Source organism: Contarinia nasturtii, unplaced genomic scaffold, assembly GCF_009176525.2.
Source record: "Contarinia nasturtii isolate CC-2019 unplaced genomic scaffold, AAFC_CNas_1.1 Cnas_scaffold_1371, whole genome shotgun sequence".
Classification (NCBI taxonomy): Eukaryota; Metazoa; Arthropoda; class Insecta; order Diptera; family Cecidomyiidae; genus Contarinia; species Contarinia nasturtii.
Genome location: NW_022198708.1, coordinates 1,592,989 through 1,619,726, shown reverse-complemented (window position 1 = coordinate 1,619,726; position 26,738 = coordinate 1,592,989). Strand labels below are relative to the sequence as shown.

At 31.7% G+C, this 26,738-nt stretch overlaps 2 protein-coding genes across 10 annotated transcripts; both read right to left on the bottom strand.

Annotated features, from left to right (window-relative positions):
• Positions 1-65: 65 nt before the first annotated feature.
• On the bottom strand, positions 66-666 carry LOC116345858 (homeobox protein MOX-2-like). Its single transcript, XM_031775573.1, has 2 exons — positions 443-666; positions 66-372 (listed from the first exon to the last, which is right to left on the bottom strand). Exons 1-2 carry the CDS (start codon positions 664-666, stop codon positions 66-68), a joined length of 531 nt encoding a protein of 176 aa, XP_031631433.1.
• Positions 658-26,738, bottom strand: LOC116345962 (glucose transporter type 1). 9 transcript variants are annotated; one of them, XM_031775790.1, is made up of 17 exons: positions 19,459-19,916; positions 18,121-18,927; positions 17,457-17,609; positions 16,894-17,007; positions 16,494-16,668; positions 11,165-11,330; positions 10,934-11,071; positions 10,269-10,650; positions 10,022-10,120; positions 9,443-9,900; positions 9,187-9,309; positions 5,772-5,975; positions 5,440-5,573; positions 5,219-5,245; positions 3,867-3,970; positions 2,697-3,134; positions 658-836 (listed from the first exon to the last, which is right to left on the bottom strand). In XM_031775790.1, the coding sequence occupies exons 3-17, from the start codon at positions 17,590-17,592 to the stop codon at positions 778-780; spliced, it is 2,757 nt and encodes a 918-aa protein (XP_031631650.1). In that variant the 5' UTR covers positions 17,593-17,609; positions 18,121-18,927; positions 19,459-19,916; the 3' UTR covers positions 658-777. The 9 variants fall into 9 exon arrangements, with proteins under 9 accessions (XP_031631650.1, XP_031631645.1, XP_031631646.1 ...); XM_031775785.1 differs by lacking the exons at positions 2,697-3,134; positions 19,459-19,916 and adding an exon at positions 26,222-26,738 and having other exon boundaries at positions 5,772-5,996; XM_031775786.1 differs by lacking the exon at positions 2,697-3,134 and having other exon boundaries at positions 19,459-19,911.

The window sequence follows — 26,738 nt, the reverse complement described above, 5'->3', positions numbered from 1 at the left end:
TAAACGTAATAAGAAAATGTCAATCAATTTGTGTTTTTGTTGTTGTTTTTGTTCAAATAGAAATGTCAGTTTTTATGCAACTTACCGCCATGCGATTCACCGGAAAAAGCACGTTTGCATAGAGCGTGATGTGTTTGATAGTAAACTTGATGTTTACGTGTTGAGTTTTGCCCATGATAGTGATGATTGTGATTGTGGTGTCGATGATGATAATGGCTGTGCGAATGTTTATGAGGCGAGTGTCGATTACTTCTATGTACACCTTCGCCATTTCCAGTTGAACGGAAACTGAGCGAAGTATACGAACCAAAACTGCTCATTGCATCATGAGTCAAATGACTAACGCTTGATCTTCTTGACAATGTTTCACGACTGCAAATTTAAACAAATCATATTTAAAAAAAAAAAACCAAAAAAATGCATCCTTGTATGAAATGTTTACCTATTACAAAAATGCGGTCGATCCTCTTCATCGCTCAAATTACTTGTGCAACGTTTATAACGTAACGATGGTGTCGATACCTTGGTCGCACTTTCGAATTCTTCTTCATTCGTTAATTGATTCGATGGTACGACGATGGCACTTTTTGTACTATTTATGCTGCCACAGCGGCTGCAGCTACGACTAGCATTAACCGGATTATTATCATTGTCGTTAGCGTTCATAAAAGCAGTTGGTTCGGCCGTTGTTGATGCTGTTAAACATTCAACATCAGCATTTGAATTGCATTGCGATGATAACGGTGATACGGCGCTGGCGGCAGCTTTACTCTTCAGTCATGGTCCGGTGTTCGGGCATACATGTTGACGAAGGTGATGGGGGACAGAAACACCAGCTATAAATCGATTGTTATCATCAATCGGCAATATGCAGCAGAAAAAATGAAAAATCATTTTGTTTTGAAATTTCGAACACAATAAATCGATTTCATAGCAGTAAAACACATCATCAATCAGCCATCAACATTTTACATGCAACGAAATCTACCGGTCAAAAAATATGTATGCATTTTAAATACACTTTACAAAAATCGAAAATAAAATAGTGCCTAAAATAATTATTTTGATTAGAGGTATATATTGTAGAGCTTTTGAAAGTGCTGTGTGCTTTAGTATTGTGATTACACGCACATTATATTAACATTAACATTTTTTTTGGTTGCTTCTTTTTAGAATTGAGTCAATGAACAGGATTTCTCTTATTTTAGGCACCGGACTACAAACCAAATGTCCTAGTTCTTCATAGAAACCAGTTTGTTTGTGTATTTCAAAGATTTCTTTCATACATTGATATAAATATTTGATTCATTCACTAGATTAAATACGTAAAATTCATGCAAATGAAATTAAACTAAAATATCTTAAGGGCATGCTGTACTTTTTACGTTAATTTACTCAGATTTAGAGTCCCATGTCCATTTCTTCCATTTTCAGAACATTCAGTCTGATCAAAAATCAAAAATAACTTAATCATCATCGTTGTAAAAAAAATTTAATCAAAATCACTCGAAATAATTTAAAACCGAAAAAAAAACAATTCATTTTATACCTGAAGTGTTTAGTTATTTCGATGAGAATAGGAAAAAAGTCACATTCAAAGATTCTTAGATTTGCTAAAATCGATATAAGTTTTTATGTATACCGTTCTCTTTTGATGAATTTTCCGAAGCTCGGCAAAGTTTTTTTTTTATTTTAAGAAATATAAATGCATTTATTAAATCGTGTCATTGTCACTTTATGTGTATTAAAACATATAAAATTTTAAAAATAATCGATGATTGATACTATTCTGGTGCGAAAAACTGATGATCTAAACTGTAGATCCGAAAAAAAACCCACCTCTAATTGAAATATGTATATAAATGTGTGATGCGAGCCCCATCGCTCATACATCACATTCAAAGAGTCATGTGCTCCGTTCATGTCTTATGAAAATAAAATCCTTAGAGTACATAGATAAATCGATTCTAATGAAAAATTCGTTATTGAAAAAGTATATGTTCAGATTCGATCCAAAAAAATGAATAAAAAGAAGAACACACGTTCCATTGTGTTTTCTTAAAAATGTACAGAGTAGGAAAAAAATGTAACTATGCAACAAATGTTCGCTTTTTTGTTAAGTCAATTACGAATTTTACGGCAATATTGTATAACACTGTTGATTGCCTGCATTTGATCTCTAAAGTAACCTCGTAATATTGTGTATTGTGTGGAATGAATAAGTAAGAAAATAAAAGAAGCCAACCGATTGATTGTCAGTTTTTTTTTTTTGTTAAATTCAGATTTTAAAGAGGCCGTTAATGGGCCAGTTCACTCAATAAATGGGTGCAGCAATATATGTTAATATAATATTGTTTATTCGTTGATCACGAATGCATCGTGAATTATAACATGTGTGATGATGGTTAGCAATTTATTCATTTTTTTTTTGTTGCTTACAAATGGCGTGTGTTAATTTGGGAAAGTGTGTTTGTGTGTGATTGTGTGTATGTGTTTTTTTCTTCCTGGTTTTTGTATGGATTAAAGGATAATTTTTTTCAGAATGTCATTGTCGGTTAAGGATCTGATGTTTTGCGACAATGGGGGGGATAAAGTGTGTTTGCTTCTAATTATTGTGTGATACGCAGATTTATAAGCACGTGTATTGTTTTTTTTTTTTTGGTTTGGTGTTTTGTTGTGTTGTTTAGAAATTATACCTTGTGATGAAGAGGACATTCGACCATGAGCTGAATGCCGCCGAAAGCTATCCCGTTCTCGTTTCGCACTTCTTCTCGTTGGCACTGGGGTATTGCATTTGCTTTTTGTATTTGAGGTCGAACCTCCAGCCGTGCAATGTGTTCGATTGCACGTTTCGTAAGCGGTATTATTATTTAGATTGGACGTTGTTGCTGTGCTCGATGCATTTTTATTGCTATATTTTGCCGTATAAAGGTTACATGATGCATAGTTTGTGCCATAACTCGTTCCATAATTACGATAAAGTGACATACCGTAACTGTTTGAACTTAATAGATTTGTATTATCTGACAATGGATACGGTCCCATTTCGCCATCAGTCATTAGACTGAAAGCCGACGGTCCATCTAATGGAATTTCACCGTCAGTCATTAGACTAAACGCCGATGGTCCGAACACTGATTTTCGTAAAAGTTCGTCGTTTCATTTTAATTTTCAGGAGAAACCAATAACGATGATTTGGATTTTGGTTCGTTTCAAAATGTTAATTGGTTGTTGTTTTTTTTTTAAGCCAAACAAATGAATTGATTATTATAGGTTCAATTTTTTCTTTTTAAATAATGATAAATAAATTTTTCTTTCGAGCTTTTAAAAACATAAACCAAAAAAAAACACAGCTTCAGATCAAGAAAAAAAAATTAAATTAATCGAAAATTAATTGTCGGAAGAAATAACAAATTGTCTTGTTCACAAATGTTGTGTGTCGCTCTTAAAATGACAGACAAATATTGAAACGCTAATCGTTAAAATTGGGATTGAAAATCGATTGCTGAACACACGCACAACAATTTCATGCACATTGCACACTGATGTTTCAATGAAAAAATAAAAATCAAACACACACAAAACAATTTGAAATGAAAATTATAAAACGAAGGGGACAAGAAATACGAACCAATCGCAATGATTAAATCAAAGTATAAATGATCAAATCTATACAAAAAAGCGATTTTGAGAACAGTTTTTTGTAAAAAAATAAAATAAAACGAAACGCGCAACATCTTGTTTGGAAATGTCTTAAAAGGGAAGATTTACTATTTTAAAAATACGGTTCCGACTTACACAACACAAGCAGATCGAAATATTTAAATATTTATGCAACTAAAAACTCTCGATATTATTACGCTTACGTGAATCATGCTGGGTTTTCTCCTCAGATATCATCAGTGCGGCATGTTCAATACCAGAATTCATACTCTGTGGCTCCAGACTATTGACGCAGTTAAGCATGCTCCTGATGTGGGATCATATAAAGGCATATTAAGAATATAAACCGAAAATAGCACACTCCTAAATATTTGCACACTCTACATGGCTATGTCTTAATTGAATTTATGATTTTTTTCTTTACTTTTTTCATCTGTACAATACCAAAATCGGAATTTATTCAACGATTGCAACACAGACAATCGCAAATTTGATGCCATACATGTATGTATTCACATCGCCGATCTTTTTCACTACAAATTAGCTTACGTCATTCAAATCATAAATACGTTTGTGTGCCAAAACAGAAAAAAAATCATCGAAAATAAGAATTATAAAGGAATGAAATAAAAATGAAAAGAAAAATGGTTCAGAATGTAACAAAAGTTTTATTTATTTTACTTAATTGAAAACAAAAAGTTTGTCTTAAAAAAAGAAATGGTTCAGAAAATGAAGAAAACTCAAAATTTGGTCGTTTGGCTCTCGTTGGTCGGCTCAGTTGTGTGACCTGTTTTTGTCGAATTGTCATTTGGCATATTTTTTTCAGGTTCTTCATCACTACAAGAATACGCTAACATTAATGTGGGCAAAATAATAAGGATGATGACGATGCTCTCATTCAAGCTGAATGAAAGGATTTGAATTTACTGAATGAATCGCATCATGTATAAAAGATTTGACTAAGAACACAATCAGCATATGAATACTGTCGGCTGTTGAGTTTCGTTTTGTTTCAATTTATATATCTGAATTAAATTTTAAAGCGTAACCGTATGCAAAGCAAATTAATGTATATAGATTTTGCGGTGTGTTTGTATCTACGAAAATTCATTTCATGATGTAAATGCTTTAAATGAACAAGCGTGGCACGTATTGAAATGTATGATGTTGACTATATAGTTTGAGAATGAATTGAATTTATAGAAATAAAATAAAAGTAGCGTCTCACATGCGATGTCTCATTAAATTGATACAAAGACACGTGGTGTTGGTAGCACAACAGTTATGGTTTCTTGTTGTTTAATTCCATTTTATAATTGAAAAATTCGTTTCGTTTTCATTTCGAAATCCTTAAATTTTTTGACGATTTCTATATGTACAACAACAATATTAACTTAGGGTATACAGAGCTGAATTAGAACGAGAGATGGAAGTTAAGAAAGAAAAGAAAAAAAAACGAACGAAAAAATCAAATTGAGTTAAAAAAAATTGAAGAAAACAAACAAAAAAACGAAGAAAGAAACGAAATTGGTGGAAATATTTAATGTTCACTTACCCATACAACCTACTGTCGCGAATTCCTCTGTACAATTAAGGTTCACGAGGAATGCAAAAAAAAAAAAAACAGTTTTGATTTGGGGGGAAAAGGGAAAAAAGATATCAAACAAATCAAGCCACAATTAATATACTGATTCGAAATAGTTAACCGAAGTGATTGTGTTTCTAGTTTCATAAGGTTTGTGTTTTTGGTTTAAATTAAATCCAATCATATATTACCTTCCATGTCTGAATAATGCGAGAATCTCTTCAAACGTTTTATTTTTCGTTTCGGGTACTTTTTTATAGGTAAATATCCAAAATATTGCTAAAAACACACTAAACGGTAAGAATGTATAGTTTTCCAATGCACCCTGTGGAATTGAAATGCAAACAATTTTAAAATCGCATTAGAAAAAGCAATTGTGTTGAGCAAATCTATTGAATATAACGGATATATGAGGAGAGTACGCATTTGTTCAGCCAACAATTAGTTATGAGTGTTGAATGACATATTATCCAATCCAGTCATATTCAAAAGATATAAAATGTGGAAGACATTTCCATGTTACCTTTAAAGGTGGAAAACCAATGCCGACGACAAAGTTTGCCATCCAATTGACTAATACAGCTATGGCCATTGCACTGGGTCGAGGTCCTTGTGAAAATAGTTCGGCGGTTATCATCCATGGAATTGAACCCGGGCCAACAGCGAAGAACACAACAAATGCCAATGTTGATATCACCGATAAGTAAGACATCCAGTCGATCATTTCCTGTACATAACCGAAAAACTCCTATACAAATGCGGTAATAACCGATTCTCGATATTTTGAGGCTTTTTGTAATTTTTGTCGCAAAATTAACGTTTCATACCATTCGATTTTTGAGAGCTCATACTCAAAACATTTTTTTCTATCTCTTCGTTCACAATTTTTATTCTGCATTTATATGCATATATGCGAATTTCTTCAATATGAAATACTCGAAACCCAATGAAATCAAATTAAAATTGAAAAAAAAAACGAAAGAAAATAATATTTCATTTTCTCCCACAGATAATCTCATCACATGGTTTCGTCGAAACATAAAAGCGGCTGAATTTATCTCTAAATTAAATAAAACCTATACCAAAACCAGAAACCGAAACCAATATACATAAATTCACCTCAATTGTTAGAGGACTGAACAATTAAATAAATAAATAAACTGAAACCCTTCACCGACTAACCAAACTTCATCTTGATACACAAATCACTTAACATGTTCAGGCCGAGTGTGTTATATCACAAATTATAATTGCAATACATAGTTTGAAAGGTGAATGCAAAAGCTGCTGTGATTTTTTCGTCAAAGAAAAAAGAAAAATCACAAAAACAAAACCAAAAATAATTAAAGTGAACCAACTGAAATATATCTCCGTTTTCATTGATTTGATAAGAGAATATGTGTCTTGCAATTCAAATTAATTTCAAAATGAATTAAAAAGAAATTAAAAAAAAAAATTAAAAATATTGTGTGAAAAATCAACGAAAATGTACACAATTGTTGATATGAAATGTTTGACATTTGTGTTAGCATATAATGTGTATATATGTGTGTATGTGTGATTAAGTGTGAATTCTTTCTCCTTTTATATGTGCCCTCGAGAATGGAGTAAATAAGTGGCATTACTTTCTCATTGTTTTTTTTTTTTTTTTTTTTTTTTGGTGGAAGTAATTGGTTTTGATTGGAAACTAATTTCTTTAAATTTCTCGGAATTATTTATTGAATTAAAAATGAAATTTGAAATGAGCGAAAAGTAGTAGTATACTATTTATTTGGAGAAATTATTATGAAAAGTAAAATGAAAAATTTGTAATTAAATCGGATTTGAATATAAAACTTTGTACTTGTGCGCGTTGGTGTATTTTCTTATACATTTTATGTGTGAAGTAGGTTTTGTTTTCGGTTCATTTTGTTGAATGTAATTCGGTCGATCGTTTGAATCAATCAAGTGAATGAACATAAATGCATTGAGTTTATTATCATCTTTTCGTTTGAAAATGCAGAAGTGGTTCCGGAGTCGGTTTCATGATGATTTCGTACAGTTTTTTTTTGTGTGTATTGACAGTATTTTGTCAAAAGTTTCAACTCAATTCCATTTATGTACGTAATTTGCTTTTTTATCACTCACTTGATCGAGACATTCGAAGCACTTGAACTATGAACAAATTATAATATCAATTAATAATAAAACATAACGAATTTAAAATTAGGTTCGCTATATTTCAAAATTTGAATTTTATTCGAATTGTTTTATGTTCATTTTCGAATTTTTTTTGTTTAGTATCATTTACCATGAATGGCATGATTTATTAATTTTTTGACATATTACAAAAGCCTTTTAATATTGAGAATGTTTTTAGTTAGGGGCGGGAGACAAATGATCGATTTATCTGATGGGCGAATTTCAAAGCGATTGCATTGTGTTTACTTGTTATCCATGCGTCGCTTTCATTGATTCGCACATAAATGAAATCGATCATTTTGAAAACGTAAGCAAAGCAAATTTAATGTGGACATTCTACCAAAAATGCATTCCATATTAAGATTTTTGTTTTTAAAAATAAATAATGATAGAAACCAAACGAGAATAAAGAATAAATATTAAATTCACATTATCATCACGAACAAATGACTGAAACGATTTACTGGTGTAATTTTGAGACATATTTTTTTTATTCGAAATCATTCGAAAATAATTTGAAAAAAATTTGAAATTTGCATTTTAAAAATTCATAATTATTATTCATAATTCATTATATTATTATCAAATTCATTAATAAAAAATAATGAAAAAACAGTTTCGACATGATTTTGAATAAAAAAAAATGTATGTCACAGAGAATAGATCTGCTATAAATCTGCTTCATATACCATGGTATATGCAAACGACGATGATATAATAAAATTTGCTTTGTTTACGTTTTCACTTTGACATAATATGATACCATGCAAATAAAAAAACAACAACCTTTGGACGAAACACAAGTACCAGATAAAAAGCACACGAAATAAAAAATATGTAAGCAAATTCAAAACAAGTTTTTATATACACACATGCCATAAATCTAGTGACTAATAAGTCTGAAGAGAATGACTTGCTGCAAAAATGGCAACAAAGCATGCTAAATAAATGTGAACGAGAATTTCAAAAAAGACAAAAAAAAAACATAAAATCAGAGATGCAAATTTAAATGGCTCAGAAACTCCTTTCAATTTCATCAAAAATCTGAGTCGGTCAAATCGAAATGGATCCGATTTGAACGAAAACAATTGCTGTGTTCTAAAACAAAAAAACCGAGCTTTTTTTTAAATTCTCATTCCTCTATATACCCTATTCTTAGCATTTGATGAATAACATAACGAAATAATTTCAATTCAAATTAAAGGAATAATGTTAGTTCGAAATCGAGAAATTCGTAAGAGCATGCGACAATCATTTAAGATTCAAAGGAAACATGTTAAAAATTACAGCCTTAACGAGCCAAAATTTGTTTATGATTTTTTTAAGAAAACATATAAATATAATCCATAACCACACTTAATATTCCACTCACAAAGCAATCAATTAGTCGATTTATTTCAATAGTTGTGATATGGAACCCGTATTAATTTTAAATTGAATGGATCGATTGTTAAATGTAATTCAGTTGATTGTTTTGTGAGTGATATATATTTTACATAAAATTCAGAGAGATTACATGTAAACAATGGTGTTTTTTTTTCAAATATATTTTCTGTCGTTTTTTCCCACCATATGAAACCATCAAAAAATTTGGTAATTTTTTGATGTTTTCATAAAAAAAAACTACCGAAATTGAACAATCGAATCGCTGATGGTTTTTTTGCATATTTTTTCAATATTAAAACTGATTGGATTACTCTTGTGTCAATTCGATTCAACAATGTCGGTGATTGAAAATAAAAAATATTGGAACTTGCCTTTATCAAAAATGAAATTGTTATGAAAATGGAAAATATAAACATTCCGCCTAATCCATATAAATGTAGAGTTCTTCGACCGGTACGATCCATTAGTGGTATTGAAGCTAATGTCATTACAACCTGCGAGAGAGAGAAAACAGAACAGATAAAAATGAAATATTTTATATTGAAATCGATTCAATTTAAAATCGACACATAAAAAATGCGATAAAATTTGTGCGAAAAAAAACATATATAAAGAAAAAATGAAAACCATTATAGCTCCAATTCCGATGGTGGCATATTTTGCATTTCCCTCCGTCAGACCGGCACTGGTGAACAAAGATGTTGAATAGTAGAAAACAGCATTGATGCCGCTAAGTTGTTGACTCAATTGCATAACAATTCCAATGATTAATGGAGCTCGCAACGTTGGCGAACAAATTAATTCCATTGTTGATATATGACTTTCTGATTGCTGGGCACGCTCTTCGGCGCGCATTTCCTCAATATCCTCTTCAACTGAATTGGATGCACGGAGGCGACGCAAAGCACGACGTGCCTCTTCTTCCCATTGTTTGGTGATCAATAGGTATCTCGGTGACTCCGGACATATTGGCAATAGGATCAATTGTAAAACTGCCGGACAAATAGCTAAGCCCAGCAATACAGGCCATCCATCATTTGTTCCTAAAATTTCTTCAACGCCCAATACTTGGGATAATAGTAAACCTATAGTCACAGCCAAGGTTTGGTGAAAATAATGCAACAAAGTAAAAAACAATCCAAGATATAAAATGTTGGTTTCACTTTTCCAATGAGTACTGATGATTAATACGAAGTGACAACCTACCTATCGTGACAGCTAATTGATTAACAGTACCAAGACCACCACGCAAATTTAAGGGTGCTATTTCCGATATATACATTGGTACAAGCGACGTATTCAAACCTAAAAACACACATACACACAAACAAACCAAAGAAGAAGATGAAAAAAAAAAAACAATTCAAATGAAACAAGATGCCGTTTTGATTTCGAACATTTTGTGGTTAATTTTGGTAGACACTAGCATTTGGTATCAACACAGTCAACTTACCACAATTCAAACCGATGATGAATCGACCCAAGAATAGAATCTCATACGATTGACTGATTTTGGTGAAGCCCATCAATGCACCACCGGCTATGCCAAACACATTATTTAATAGCAAACCACCTTTTCGGCCAAAGCGGTTTGACATCCATCCACCGCAAAAACCACCCAGCATGCCACCAATTGCAAATATTGACACAGCTATCGAACCCAGATGCTTGATAAAATCATCGCTAACATCTTCTTTGTAACGTTCTTTGTACACATCTTTGATGAAATTCTCAATATTTTTACCCGGCGCGTTAATCACTCCTGTGTTATAGCCGAATTGCAGCATACCAAGCACAGCCGCAAAGATGGCATATGTTAGGAAGAAAGTGAGACCCTGTCACGAAGAAAACAAAAAAAAAATCGTAAATAAATTCAAAATTAATCATACAAATCATTGTAATATTTCACGTTCATTTTGAAGGGGTGCAATAAATGAAAAAAAAAGAGACCAAAATCAAACACATTTGAAAGCATTTGTATGCTAAACACATTTTTTTTTATTAAAATCAAATAAAAATTATTCAAATAATAAACGAAAATTGCAACTTAAACCGAAAATAAAACCAAATAAATGCAAAATTGTGCATTAATGGCAATGGTTTTTTTGTTTGACTAACTTGTTCCAACAATCTCAGTTTCCGACGATGTGTGTGTTCTTCAAGTCTATCTACATATTCACGCAACTCTTCAATTTCCTCTTTCACTTGTTGTACTGTATCTAATTCATGTTTAATAGCTACCATATCACGTTTGACCTGCAATGAATTTAAGACAGTAACCCAATGAAATTCAAAATACTCACCAAAAACTAGGTTTCTTTGTTGAAAAAAAGATTGGATCATACTCACTTCAGAAACTTCGCTTTGACAACTCTCCACTGATTTCGTCAGTTCTTGTAATTGAGTTCGGATTTCACACAGAGCAACTGTAGTTTCCATGTGACGATCACCCCGTTGGAGCTCATCCAATTTCGCTGTCAAATTCATACTCATCACGCTAACTTGCTTTTGCAAACTAAATCATTTATGTGTGATAGAAGAGGAAGAGAAAAAGAATACCACGTCATATTATACATGCGTTCCCTCACAGAAATGCAAATAAGAACACACAATACAATTCCTATTTACATAAGAAAAACTAAACCTGACACTATAAATATAACCAATAAAAGTATGAAACATTTTAAAAATAAAACTATATTCAAATGAATCGTACCGTGAAAATTATGTGGAAAACAAGACCAATATAACAAGAAATCAGCAAATATATGAATCAATTTAAAAAAAAAAGTAGGGAAGAATTATGGAACTATGGAATGAACACAATCGGATCAGTTTATATGATTTTTTCTCTTTCGTTCATTCAAGACATGTTCGTGCATTTGATCCTTTGAATAACAAATTTTGTGAGAAAATTGTCTGATTAGGACCAATGGGATGAGAAGTTTGCTTTAACAACAATTATTTGGATCAAATGTCACTATATTTTTACAAATTAAATTTTAAATAAATAAATTGGAAAAATGAAGAGAGTTACTCTTTCACATTCGTTTATATTCTCCATATGGTTAGTTAGTTTGCAAACAATCAAAGATATATTGAAAATTTAACAATCACCATTATGTCATATGAATAATGTTTGATTTTATTTTGCAAGTAAAAAGGATCGGGCGGATGTAAATATGTAATGCTAAATATTTGGAAAATCAACTCTAAGCTCAATCAAAAATAGAAAATAAACAACCAAATCAAGCTGATGTGCAATTTAAATTCAAAAATAAAAACTAAAGCTTCAATTTTTGTACTCTTCCCTCTGAAATAACCCAGCTATAAAAATTCGTAGAATTAACTGTCGCCGTGAGCAAAGCTTAAAACGCAATAGAATAGGTGTATGAAACAAAAATTGCAACGATTTTATTCTCTCATTCATAAAGAAAATAAGACCGAACAAAAATCAGAAAGAAATGTTATACATTTAAATATATAGATTTTCCAGAGCAGCAAAACGGAACAGAATCGGATTAGAATATAAACAGAAATCAAATATACAATGTGATACTATTGTTTGCTGATGCACAAAAAGTGAAGTATTTTGTTTTTCATGATAAAAACAAAAAACGAAACTCAAAGAACCAGTTCAGACGCTCTTCTCACTCGCTCAAGCACTCTCTTCCCTTTGAATGGAGGGAACACTTTCGATTTAGAAATAAATGGTGTAAATACAAAAAGAGACGGACTCGAAAAACGAAATATATATGTATATATGAATGCACTGGGTGAAAAGTGGCTGCATAAGAAAGAAAAAAATAGATGAAGTGACGGAAACTATGAAAATGTGAAAATATAAAGCGACACACAGCACCAGTGCGAACACACATTGCGCGCAAAAAATGTAAATTATAAACAGGATTGAAAAAAATGTGTTATTTTCAGTGGTGGATGTGTGTGTGTGTGTTGATATTTAAAGTGGCAAAAAGAGGCGAAAAGCATAAAAATTGCACGAACGAAAACGAATATATATAGATTTTTTTTGTTATCAATATTGAATGATATTATTGAATGAAGTTAGAAAAAAGTATATTTAAAAAAAAGGTATACCTTGGAGGCATAGTGTCCATCATCTTGATGATGAACTGGTTTTATGATATTTATGCTTTTGTTTTTTTTTTGTCTGTTAGAATGATGGTTTTGTTCCTAATTTGTTTGGATGATATAGATTTTTTGTTTGTTTGTTCAGTTTGAGTCTCTTTTTTTTTGGAGGGGATGTAAGTGTGTATGAATGTTTGTGAAAATGACAGAATTTCGAATTGATAGATGCAATAATTTTGAATTTTTATCAGCTTTTTTCTCTCTTTTTATCGCACTTGCACTTGCTATTTTCTCTCTTTCTTTTCGATATTCTCACTTGCCTAATTTAAGGTCGCGCTTTTCAATAATTGTGCGTTTGATTGTTTTGGTGAATGTTGTATGTCCAAATTTATTTAGCGGTCGGTATTTCTGTGCATACTGTTCAATATTATTTTATTCTCTTTTTTCTCTATTTTGTTATTTATTTTCTGGTTTATTTTTGCATTTTGTCGTTTTGTTCTAATTCAAAATTCCTTGTGAGCATTGCCCTCATTTCATTCAAGAAATGCGCTTCATTTTTCATTATTTCTTCTTTTTCATTTTTATTTTTTTTGTATTTCATTTCTGTTCTCTAACATTTTTATTCATATTTTCTTATTCTTCTTTTTTTATTTTCTTATTCTCACGAGGCATTAACTGACCAATTTATGCAAATCTAAAAATGGAAAAAAGAAACAAAAAGGATATGGTATTATATAAATAATTGTTATGTGGTGTATGTATGTCAATCAAATGATAATTATGATACAGATAGGAGTTTTGATTCAATGTGTATGTTTGTATGTGTGAATGGTTGGATGGGAGGTGGGTGTGTCCGTTCTAATGTCAATGATCGATACAAACGGAAAACTCATGAAACTAAATCATTTTAATTTGAAAATTTCAACGAAAAAAAAACACAACATAAAATCAACTGAAACCGAAAAGAAGCTTCTGTATGAACGCAATGCGACAAATAATAAAATGCGTTTTCATGCTTGCACATGTATGAAGATGAAGGCGATCCAGAAATAATTCAATTGATAGTCGTTCTTCTTCAATACATTCCATATTGGATGTGGTACTTGAATTTAGTTCACGTATTCTTATGTCTAACTTAAAGCATTTACTTTACACAATATCAGCTTATTTTAACTTAAAACAATCCATCAATGGACATTGTAAGTGAATGTATTCTTTCTCTATGTGATTTTTTTCCTCTATGTGTTATTTTCATGGAAAATATTTAGCTGTTATGGGAGGAAGGGGCTATTTTTTTGTCTACAAAGACTCTTTGCATCAATCGAAAATTGAATTTACAATTATGCAAACGATAAAAATGTGTAGTGATTTTATTTGTGGTGGATAATACCTAAAAACTACCGTCGACTCGATTAAAATGTGGGATAACAAACTCTGATTTCTATGTTAATTAAGTTTTTTTGTAACGAACAACCGAACCGATATAAAAATGTATGATTTTTTTCCATCTCAGATAGAGTCGCTCGCGGTTATATTCTCAAACTAAATGGAAAATGAATTCAATGTAGGGTTGAATGAAAAAAATGCTACCGACTGAGTTCTGGCGAATGCTATAATTTGAAATTTTAACGGTGTAAAGGAGAAATGGATGGAGAAACGAATTTTTTTTATTTGACTAGCCAGCCCTATATTGAGCCCTATTTCCATTTAGCTTGAAATATGGGTGTGGGCGTCATTTGTTAACAACGTTACACACTTTGATCAGTGATCTGGAATGTAATTCTTAAGTATTTTTCTCTATACATTTCAGAGCTAGAGATTGACGTCTCTACTATAAAAAAATCAGATAATTTTATTCGATTTTGTAATACTAATTGTGCTATGGCACACGGTTTCTTTTATCACATTAAATTTCTCTGTGTAGAACACTTACCGATACAAATTCAATTCGTTTACGTTTGATTCACATTGCTATTTTATTGAATTTACGTTTGCTGCAAATCGGTGATTAATTTAAACACGCCAATAATTTTGAAACATACAAATTCACTCACCATTTGTTACATCATTATGATATGAAAGCTGTTTTATTCTATTTTTTTTTTAATCTAAGAAATGCAATAAATGAATTCAAAGAAAAAATACGATTCAGACGCTTTTCATCAAATATCAAACGCAATATTCGTACATCCTTTTTCTCTATCGTTTCATTTTTCTGTTCACGATATTCATGTAATCCAATTTGCTTACAGAAGAGACGCCATTTCTTACAATTCAGACAATCAATAAAGCGACATCACGATCTGTGCACAGAACAGAAAAAGAAATGATAAAACTACAACTAAACAGATTTCGAATCGACTGTCAACACCAAAACAGATTTTATTCGCAAAATGGAAATTAAATAAAATGTACACCAAACAAATGAATACACAGAGCCTTTCATTCCAAGATCAAACATGGCAACATTGAGATTCGTTACGTTGAGTCGATGACTTCCTTGCTTTTAGAAAAATTCAGTGAATTAAGAAAATTATTTTCTTTTCATATTCGATCTTGGAAGCATCTAGTTTTGAATAAAAATAAATACCTACTGTAAATTGATCAACATGAAATTTATTTTTCCAAATCTAAAAACAGACACATCTCAGACTGTTCATTCAACGATTTCAGAATCAAAATAAGCTGATATTGTTTCGACTCTTTTTTTATCTTTCTCTCAATAGACATACACGTGACGACATGATGATATTTTTTTATTCTATGACTTGACATAAAAACAGACATTAGGCTCGAGCTATGCATATAGCGGCTGCTATTTTATAGGTGCTATTCATAGGCGCTATTTAATTCGTGTGCTGTGTGTAACACCGAGTAGGAATATCATAGCCTACTATTCTTTTGTACATTTGAATGTGAGTACGAGAGAGATGTAGAAAATAACGCACAATATGCATAAATGCATTAAAACGAGATAAATAGCGTCTATGAATAGCAGCTATGAAATAGCAGCCGCTATATCCATAGCTCAAACCTAATGTCTGCATAAAAAGAACGCAAAATAAAATATAAATATAAACCAATTGAGAATGGAAAAAAATGAGGAAAACTCAATTGTTAAGTGAAAGGGAATGCTTTTTTTCTACTTGAAATCACAAACAATAGATATTGCAGTAAATAGATATTGCGAAAGGATACGACAAAGCGAATTCGGAAATGGCTATTATCATGCTATCTGATAAAGCATTTATCTGAACACATTACAAAATAGTATATTATTGGCATGGTTAGATATAAGAGCGAACAAAAAATGTGGAAAACATTTCTTTTTTTTTCTATTAAATTGAATGGGAATAAAAATTGTATAAATTCTGTGATCAGAAAAGACTATTGTCTCCTTTATCTTTGAAACAAAATCAAAATAAAAAAAATATCTTCGATTCCATTTAAATAATTGCAATTATTGTCTAAGCTGTCAATTTTTACAAGCTACAACTAAACTCATTGTACAAATAGAAAATAAAAAAACTGAAATGAACAATTGGACAAATAAAAGAGCATAGGAAATGGATTGTTATGGACAACATACTCGAGAAGTAATTGTCGAAGTGTGGCCTCATCATATGAGAAGGTATGCGACTCGCCATGACCTCTACTGGATGCGTTCGATGCGCTGTCCGCTAGGGGTCTTTGACGTTTCGGTACATATCCAATCGAACGACGATAGTGTCGTCCATCATCTAAACTATCTTGTTGATGGACATCTGTGGTGGTTGTTGTTGTTTGTGTTATTGTGTGCGTGTTATGGTCGGTTATTTATTTATTGTTTGTTTGATTTTTTTTTTATCGGTCCGCAAAAATAACAAAAACGATGATGGAAAAAAATTAAATCAATAAATCGAAAAATCAGTTTTGGATTGCAATTGTGGCAAAAATAAAACCAAAACAAAACAAATTTAAGGTCGACTGCAACAAATAGAAACACTTGCCATCAGATCTAAGTCTAATAGGAGGTGAGGTCAGCTTAATCGTAGAAGACAATGCTGGCGAATCGAGTGGTGGTCCAAAAACATAATCATACGAAACGTCCGAATTTAAATTGGCTAAGTAAAGAAACACAAACCAGAAAAACAAAACCATTTGAATAAATTCGATCTCAACAAATATTGAACTGGGAGCAGAAAAATAAATAGCATACTTAATTTTCAAATGTAATATTTTATTTCGAAATGAAAAAGAAAAAAAAATAATGATTTTTTTTTAAATTCAGCCGAAATCAAAAAGAAATGAAAATTAAAAATAAAATATCATACTTACTAGCAAGAAAATAAAAATGAAAACTGATAAAAGCACAAAAATAATGGATAAAAAATGTTGATCACACGTGAAACACAAAAAAAAAAAACAAAGATCGAAAAACCAAAAAAGGCAAAAACCAAAAATCACTAAGCATACGGCAAACTGAATGCAATATTCAGGTCGGCCGTATTTTACAGTAAACATGAACATTTAAGGGGAGCTCTATGGTGTGATTTGTTTTGGCATTGCATACCTGTGAACACTGATAATGGTTGTAAAACTTGACCTGAACGTAAAGGTGGTGGATACGGCGGAAGTTGTGATGGCTCAGGGCCGTTTGATGCCGAAGAGGGAGGTGAGATCATCGATGTTTTACCGTTAACCGCCATTGCATGCGAACGGCCGGCTTCTTATTATAGATTAGCATAGTTTGATATATTGGGTTTAACGTTGATAAAAATCAATTTTTGTTATGGTTTGTTGTTTGGTTTTTCGTTAAATTTCTTGGTTTTTTTGTGTTATTTTTTATATATTTTGTTTTTTTTTTAAATATCGAATTTGTAACAGAGTAAAATACGTGCACTTAAAAATTACAACTCGATTTAAACGAAGTGGTCATCGATATCTCGTATTTAGTACGATGCACAATTGAATTATAATATAAATTCTTTATCGAAATACGCTTTTTTTATATATATACATATAGATGTATGTGTATAAATATGTTTTAATTTTATTTAACTGTAAAGTTCGTGTTTGATCACTGAACCGAAACGTTAACGTGCGTTATTTTTTTCATTTTTTAAATATTTGATCAAACATAAATGGAAAACAAAATAAATGACAATAAAATCGGTTTCGGAACAGAGAGATAGAACACAACCAAATATATATTTATGAACCAATCAAAGTCTCACCTCAATTTTCATTCCAGCCATTTCGTTTTAAAATACCATCAAATGAAGAGAATTTATTTCTTCTTCTCGTAGTTTCTTAATTCGAGTTTTGTTTTTTTCAATATTTTTATTTGAAAAATAAAATATGCGTTAACACGATTTATGTACCAAATTTTCGTTGAGTTCAAAATGTTTTGCAATCAAATTGTATGTGAATGCGGCGCGATTTTTTCGTTTTATTAACTAATTAATGGATAGGTTAATTAATGGAATGTTGTAATTTTGAGTGTTTAACAAAAAGATTTTTTTGTGGTTTTTTATCACGATTTACGATCTAATTCAAATCACTTGTGTTTTGTTTGCCTTTTGTATTCGCACTGTGTTCGGTGTTGATGTATAAATGGCATCGAAATTGAAAGTAGAAGTTCACATTCGATTTTATATTGATTTCACTGCTAATTATATTTTTTTTATTTTTCAATGTTTCTTACTCTCTTTGTTGGTAATCGTTTTTCGCTCGTTATTTTACTTTTTTTTTTGTTTCCTTCATTTATGCACCGTAAATTATTATATTGTTCAGTGTAAAAAATATAGTCTCATTCGATTAAAATTTCGAATTATGTTCGATCCACTAAATGATTTATAATTTGTGTAAATTGTTCTGTATATCTTTCATTTTTTTCTCTCTCTCTCTCTCTCTCTCTCTTTTGTTTCTTTAGTATCCAGATTGAGTTAATATCAGTCACTGTGAAACAATCACGTTTTCGATTATATATAAATGAGAGTTATGACAGCCGCAATGAGTGTTGAGATTTATCGTAAAAAAATCTGTAGAAAAAATAATAAATCGTTTAATGTTTTTTTATATTGGAGGGAAAGGATTGTTGCATATAATCTATCCAATATAATTTAGTCAAAACTGTGATAAAAATATCAGAAAAGAATTCATGTCCGGCATTTTTTGGGGATATTGTATGCAATAAATAAATCAGATACACATAATAGGCAAGTTCAAGTGTTTTGTTTGCAAAGGCACAGATTATCGCACGGTGTGTTCGATTGAGGATGTGTTATTTGCTCAAGTAAAAACATTCACACGATTCCACGCTTTCTTAATTTTATTAGAGCGTATTTTGTTTACATTTTAAAGATTTTAAAGTGTTCCGCGATTAATTGCTCATCATTTGCTATTTTATAACGATTGTAAGAAAAAATTACCAGAAATCAATGCAATCTAATCGGTTAATTATTTTATGTTTATTGTACGCATGTTTTTCTCTCTCACAATTTACGATACTCAAATGAATATATATAATAAAAATCTCTAATAAATATAATAATAATTTCGTTTTGTTTTACCTCCAAATTGTTATTAGCCCATTTAAATACATATTTGTTTAAGACTAACTCGTTTTTTTGTTGTTGTTTTTGTGTTCTGTTCGATTATCAAATATACACGCTTAACCTTCCAATATTCTATCGAACATATATACACGCGTACATGAACACAGACACACGCATCTATATAATACTGAAAAACACAAATCTTATTATGTGATAATTATCACAAATACACAACGTAACGTGTTTAATGAAATTCACAGGTATATCGGACTATTCAGTCAAAAATGATATTCAAGACGTAACGTGTTTAACGCCGCGGTGTTAATGATAAACGATGTACAAAATAAAACAGCAATAATCTATGTAAAACACGACCAACGTTCTAAACTCATCTGCTGATGTTGTTTGTTTGAATAAAATTGTATTCAGATGCAATGTTATTATTCTGCACACACTAACACCGTTCTATTTCATCCGTCATACGAATCAAACTGAAAGGCACTCAGCAGTGATTATAATGTTGAGTCGGTTGTCATCACCATAATGACTTCGAATATACATTCAAAAAATGCTTTTGTGCACGATGCAAAACATCACCATGCATCGAATGTAATCGGTGTGGTGTGGCCGCTCGCTCAACGTGCATGTATGGATGAGAGAGAGAGAGAAAAAAAAAGTGTGAACGAAATGAGAGTTGTTTCCATCGTGCTGACAAAATGCCGCAGCCATTGGAAGAGAGTTCGAGGTGTTTGGAGCTCCGGTTTGTTAAAATCAGTTCGGTGCGCTTCGGTTGCTGCTATTTTGTTTGTTTTTTTTTTATTCAATGATTAGTTTATGTCGCTTCAATTTCGAATTACTAGCAAGCAAATGTGACAGGTTTTATTTGATTAGTAGCACGAGTATTGTGTGTCATTTGGGATTTTTTTTTTTAATTTCAGTTGTCATGTAAATATAAGTGATATACACTGTGTGTACAACAAAATTATTATTTGCTTTTTTTTTTGACGAGCCAACATTCATTTAATTTTTCAAATATCTATTATCAACATTCAACTATAACTTGTAATCATTTTAAAATTATAAACGATTGTTATTTGTTGTTGTTGTCGCTTTTGTTTTATTTATCTGGTATTCATAAAGGCTTCACTTTTATGATCATGACTTGCCATTTAGACAGAATTTTATACATGGATTTTTTTTTCGTGAAAACTGGTTTTGTCATTTCAAACACCAATTGATCTTCAAATGCACACTTTTTTTTCAAATAGCATTTTTTCACATCTTTAAAACATATTTGGATGATAAATGATATGCTTGTTTTAATATGTGAGCTCTATATCTCTATCTCGCTTCCACCTAGCGATTTCACGTGATTTCAACTGTGTATACTCTTTCTATCTTTTTTGACATTTATATTTCATATATAAAATGATACTGCATGTCAATAGGTTTCAATATTTGATGGAATGGAATTTCAAAAATGAAAAAAAAAAAAAAACAATCGACAAATGAACGAAAATACTGTCTACAGTGGGGATCGAGTGTAAAATTTGTGCACCAGTTAATATTTGATGGTCCGTATCATGCAAGTGGGTGCTTATCGGTGCTTATTCTGTTGCCATTTTCATTCATGCAATCTATATGCCTAGCACTGTATGCATGATTGTTGCCATGTTTGATTGTATCATCTACCAAAAAGGGAAGACAACAGAGGTAAACACGCTCTCTCTCTCTCTCACACACACACACACAATCTGAGCAAAGGATAAAATCAATAAAAGTCATAAATCAAATGAATTGAAATTGAAAAGAACAAATAGATAATGCACAATATTGTATCTTCGTCTGCGTTCATCGATTTCGGTGCATTGGTTTTAATATATTGTCATTTTTTTTGCAACCATAAATAATAAAAAAAAATTGCATAAGCTTTGTTGCAATAGAAGCTTTAAAAGGATCGAACCATGAAAAAAAGGAAAGGCACTGAGTATTGCCAGAAGTAAGGTGAATAACGCTCTCAGTTGATAGTAGTCGTTGAACCAAATACATAAAAAAATGAGGTTATTAAAATCGTGAATAAATGTTGCAGGTAAATAATGAAACATCAACCGAGCCATGAATAACAAAACGGCTGTTTTTACTCCATTACATAATACAAAGTAGTATTCTCTCTCTCTCTATGTGCAGAAATGTGTGTGTCCTGTTCGCTCTCTTCTTTATTATTATTCAATGAAATAAAATCGCTCCTGATACCAAACACAGAAAAATTAAAAATTCATTTTAAGCGAACGAGAGGCGCTTTTATGACGGCTGGTGCTACACCAAAGTGATTTAATTTCGAATTTTGGTTACAAAATTCAAATGAATTTTTTTGTTGCATTTTGCTGGTTATAAGAGAAGTAATTGTCTATTGCACTTGTCAACGATGAAATTAATTCCGAACGATTTTATCGGTATACAATTAAAACGTGCAGTTGTTTGCATGAATATGACTTTTTCTCTTTGTTCTTTCATTGTTAAACTTGAGGATAAGTACGTTTGCGTGTCTACGACGGAATGTGCATCAGATTTTTTTTTGTTTGAAATAGTTAAATAACGATTTTGCTATCAAACATAGTAAATTGACCAATCGTTAAGTGTTCAATTAGAGAAAAGTGCGCCGCACAATCTATTATTTTTTTTTCATCGATAATGAAAAAAAATTTAAAAAAAATTTAAAAAAATTCTCTGAATTACTGCACAAAAAAAAAAATGGAATTGCTGCGCTTTAATGACAGAAAACCTGGACTATATCAGAATTTACGTCATTGGCGTGATTGTATAAATACATTTATAATATATAGATACAGGTTACAGTTTATATTGGTGGAATGCACATTGCACAGACATATTTCTATTGGAATATTGTATAGCATACATAGCCGCCGCAGCTAGTTCCAATGCATACAATTGCGCATATAAATAAATATTCATGTATAAGGTCAAAATGAATTTATGACGTAAGAAGTGACATGAAATGCGCTGTGAGCTTTTTAAACATAACTGAGAATCAGAACGAGCACACACACATAGACACTGGACATCATCGTCTGTATAGACTCTGTAATAATAATAATAAGCAAAAGGAGCAATCTATTTTTAATAATAATAATCCGGAAAAGAATTACATTTTAAATTGGCAAATCCAACATTTATGGCATGAACTGCAGATTATTTTGTTTGCATATGTGCTCAAAAAATGACAATGACGATCCTTAGAGAAAATTGTCAAAATATCAATATGTTCTACTTTAATGGAATAAAAAAAAATATTCAGACCATATTATGGTTGAAATAGTCTGCGTGTTTTGTTTTCGCCGCTTCTCTTAATCAAAGCAAAGAAATTGCGACAATGGAATGCCTTTGACGATAATATCTTAACGATGAGTGTGCGCCTGTGATACGCGTGTATATACCAAATATCGGTTCGATCTATTCGCTTCTCCTCTTCTCCCCGGTTTTGTGTCTTACTAAGAGATGCTGAAAGCTGCTTTTACTGCTGTGAAAAACGTATGATGCGCTGCATAAAACAGGTCAAATGCGGTTCATCTTTTTCTTTGTTTGTTTTTTTCGTTTCGTTTATGTACTTCAACCCTGTCGTGTTCGTGCTAAGGCATTCATTAAACTTTTAAAATATCCGCACTCGAACCAGCCAAAACGAAAATGCCTATGTTTAAATGGGCTGTGTGTACCAGCGAGAGTGTGCAAGAGGAAAATTGTATTGTCAATGTGTATCTTTTAAGGCTCGACTATATGCCCTTTTTTGTCCCTATAGTTACGATTATGTGTATCACACGATACACTCGTTCTTTTTCGACTATTTGTTATGGTGCCATGTACCAATATATGCTGCTGCATTGGCTCATTGCTTAAATATACATGAACGAAAAGAAACAGAGACAACGAGATACAGAAAGAAGAAGGATGGAGAGAGCAAAGCAGCATGAATATGACGTGCTTTAAGCTGCAACATTCGCGACATACACATTTGTACGCGATTATCTTGAAGCATAAGAGATGTCATTCAACACATACACATATATACACATCGCACATGAACATGGAATCATCTACCCCACGCACGCACTACGCAAAACATACTAAAAACAATAAGTTAAACAGAGCGAATGTATTGTATTGCGTTTGAGTGATAATCCATCTCGATGGTTATCTATTGATATTTTGGATAAAATTATGTGGCTCAAATACAATGACTTCATTAATTATGTGCCATCTGAAGCGAAAGGTAAATAAGGCAAAAAGGGAGACGATGAATTTTTTATTGATCTATACACATTTCTTTTTTCGTTGTTTGTTTTTGCATTTCATCCGTGGCCCATCATTGTTTTTCTTTGTATCTCGCTTGTGCTTTGGCATGAGTTCGTGATTTTGTGTGTATTCTTTGGATGAAGTTTGATTTGTAAAAGTCGAACATTGTGCTTCAAGAGCCACTCTCATTTCTCCCTCGCCACCTCTCCTAATTAGTTTCTTTTATGGTCTCCATAACAATTTGGTGCTTCTGATTCACAGTTTATGTTTAAAAGTTTTGTGATACAGGAATTCGTTTGGCTGTTCTATCAGAACTGCTCACATGTCCAAAATTCATACAATACGCAGATTGAATGAAGACTCTTATTACTTTCTTAACATTGAATATCTTCGTCGTTCAATTCTGGCAGAATTCAATTTCTTCTCTCTCTCTCTCGCACCAGTCTGCTATTGCCTTTTCTCCACGTACGTTCTTTCGTTTGCTCATTCCTCAGAATACATTATTATCTAAATCAAAGGAATTCTCTCTCTCTCTCCAGTTTTTTTTTATTTGATACTCATTAAATGCAGTCATATCTGTGGTCCACTTGGGATACTTGTCTATGGTTTTTGGCCAATTTCAAATGTACGAAATGGCAAAGAAAAACGAAATAATACAAACTATGCGTATCGAATGCATGTATATGTGTCAAAATGTGTTATCAAAGTTACACGCATGTGCAAAATTGTATATTAGAAAGTTTCACTCGTTTGTACACGTCGTGGATGATTTCGTTGCAGTGTGTCCATATATGTGAGAACGCTTCGAGGGCTCTTGTTGTCACTTTTCAAAATTACTTTTATCAAGCAGCAAAATATGAACAAAAGAAACAATCAAAGAAACACAAACGCCGTAAAATGATTGCTAGACACACACACTCAAAACACGGACGAATTATGCACTGAAAATGCAAAAAAAAGCTTTTCAAATGAGAAAGAAAAAGCTTTCATCTTTCACTCATTTAATGTGAAAATTCTCCTTTTCAATTTAGATGATTTCGTACAAGAGCCTTCGGTGAAGTGATTAAAGCGATAAGACATTCTTTCGCCATAATAAACCAAATAAAAGATTCGAGACGATGGTAAAAATACGCACGCAAAGCGGACAATGTACCCAACGATATGCTTGTATATGTGTGCTGGCTGGCTGGCTAGTTTGGTTGGCTGAGTGTGAGTGAATTAATATAGAAATGAAACATATTTATATTTCGCATACTGACACCCATTTGTCGAAGTAGACTCTGGCTTCCAAACATTTTAAACGATTTTGGCAATGTGAATATAAATATATATACACAAAGTGGGTTGAGGTGGTGGAGAGCCCCAACTCAAAATGATAATTCGTTCGTTCTGCATGTTTCTTTTTCAAACCTCCCTCCTCTCTCTCTCTCACACACACTATTCCCTTTTCCTTTCAACTTTATCCAACTCTCGTGCACTTTCTTGTCACTGTCCGTCTCGTTTTCACGTTCACATTTATCATCTATGTTCGAAATAGTGGTTGTCTGGCTTCAATTTCTTTCTCTCTCTTGCTCTCTCGCTCTCACCATTTTACATTTTGCGTATTCGAAACGAAAATCGCACGGACTTCGTGCGTACCGTTAATTTTGGTTTAGTGTTGATTGCATGCACGATTTTCGTTTATGTATTTTTCGTTTATTCAAAAATAATGGTGCTTTTCAGTTAACAAACAATCAATTAGATACTGAGTGTATGTGGAAGAGTTATTTGGCTCAATATTTAATAAAATAATCATCTCAGCACAGACACATATTTTTTTTCCAACTAAAACTGTATGCCGTTCAAAAGAATTCACATTAAAATTGAACACAATGTGGCGTTTTAAATCTTTAGCTTTCATCACTTTTTTTGGCATTTCAAATGTGAATGAAACGCACAAACCAACTTTTTCGAGACACATGCGTTCAAAGGAAAATTCAACATACCATTGTGATTCAGTGCTTTTCTTTCAATCTCTTTTTAAATTATAATCGAACAAATTCACTTGTTTGTGCAATGAAAATAAATATGAATGAAAAAAAAAAACACTGTAGATAAAACGCGTGCGTTGAAAATACAACTTTTTGTTCTAATTTTAGAAATTTGAAAGACCAAATTAATTTCGTACAAACGGATTTTTTCTCTTGTACGATTGAATTGAATAGATTTGTTTTGACAAGAAAAAAAAATAATACAACAATGAGGTCGTTGTCGACAAAAGCACGACGCTCTTAACACGAAGATAGACACTTCTCCCAATCATACACTTAAATCGACGCCTGTTATATTTTGTCAAACACAAATGATAATCTGAAAATTATCGCACATTCATATTTTTCTCGATCGAATGCATGCCAAATATTATCATCTTCTTGCTTTCAATGTGAATTGAACAAATAACAACATAAAATATAGAAAATGATTGCATTACCACTATTTTTTTTTGTTCGCGTTTCTATTTCCAATGAAATTAATGAGAATTTTATACATAAATTTCAATTGCACGTTTCACTTTTCACTAGTCTTCGTTATAATTTTTCTTTTTCGTATCAAATTTGGTTGGCATAGTTTTTTTTTAAATGTTAAATGAAATGTATCATACGACTCGATTTTACGGGGTTGCTCGAATTGATGAAATTTCTGAAGTCGACGTGACAAATGCTTTTGTTGTTGTTGTTTTTGTTGTTGTGCTGCTACGAAATTGTTTTAAATGAATGGCATCAATTGTTCCAAAAAACGTTGATTTAGTGATATGAACACTTTTTCATTTCAATTTATATTTTTTTTTTTTGTTTATTTTTAGTTTCATTTCCAAATCATCACACAACGTTATCTCGTAATTTCACACACAACATTCGTAGCTTTTCTTCATTCTTTCAAATCAATCGTTCCTTTCATTTTTTTTCCTTTCTCTCAAGGCAGCACTTTCTTCTTTTCAGCTTGTCTAC

Bases quoted from the DNA above. Each gene is read 5' to 3' on its own strand.
- LOC116345858 (XM_031775573.1), bottom strand. From the start codon at position 666: ATGAACGCTAACGACAATGATAATAATCCGGTTAATGCTAGTCGTAGC. The intron at 373-442 runs GTAAACATTTCA...TTAAATTTGCAG, and splicing joins CGACCGCATTTTTGTAATAG to TCGTGAAACATTGTCAAGAA.
- LOC116345962 (XM_031775790.1), bottom strand. From the start codon at position 17,592: ATGGCGGTTAACGGTAAAACATCGATGATCTCACCTCCCTCTTCGGCA. The intron at 11,072-11,164 runs GTGAGTATGATC...AATTCATTGCAG, and splicing joins GTCAAAGCGAAGTTTCTGAA to GTCAAACGTGATATGGTAGC. The intron at 3,135-3,866 runs GTAAGCGTAATA...TACGAAAATCAG, and splicing joins GAAAACCCAGCATGATTCAC to TGTTCGGACCATCGGCGTTT.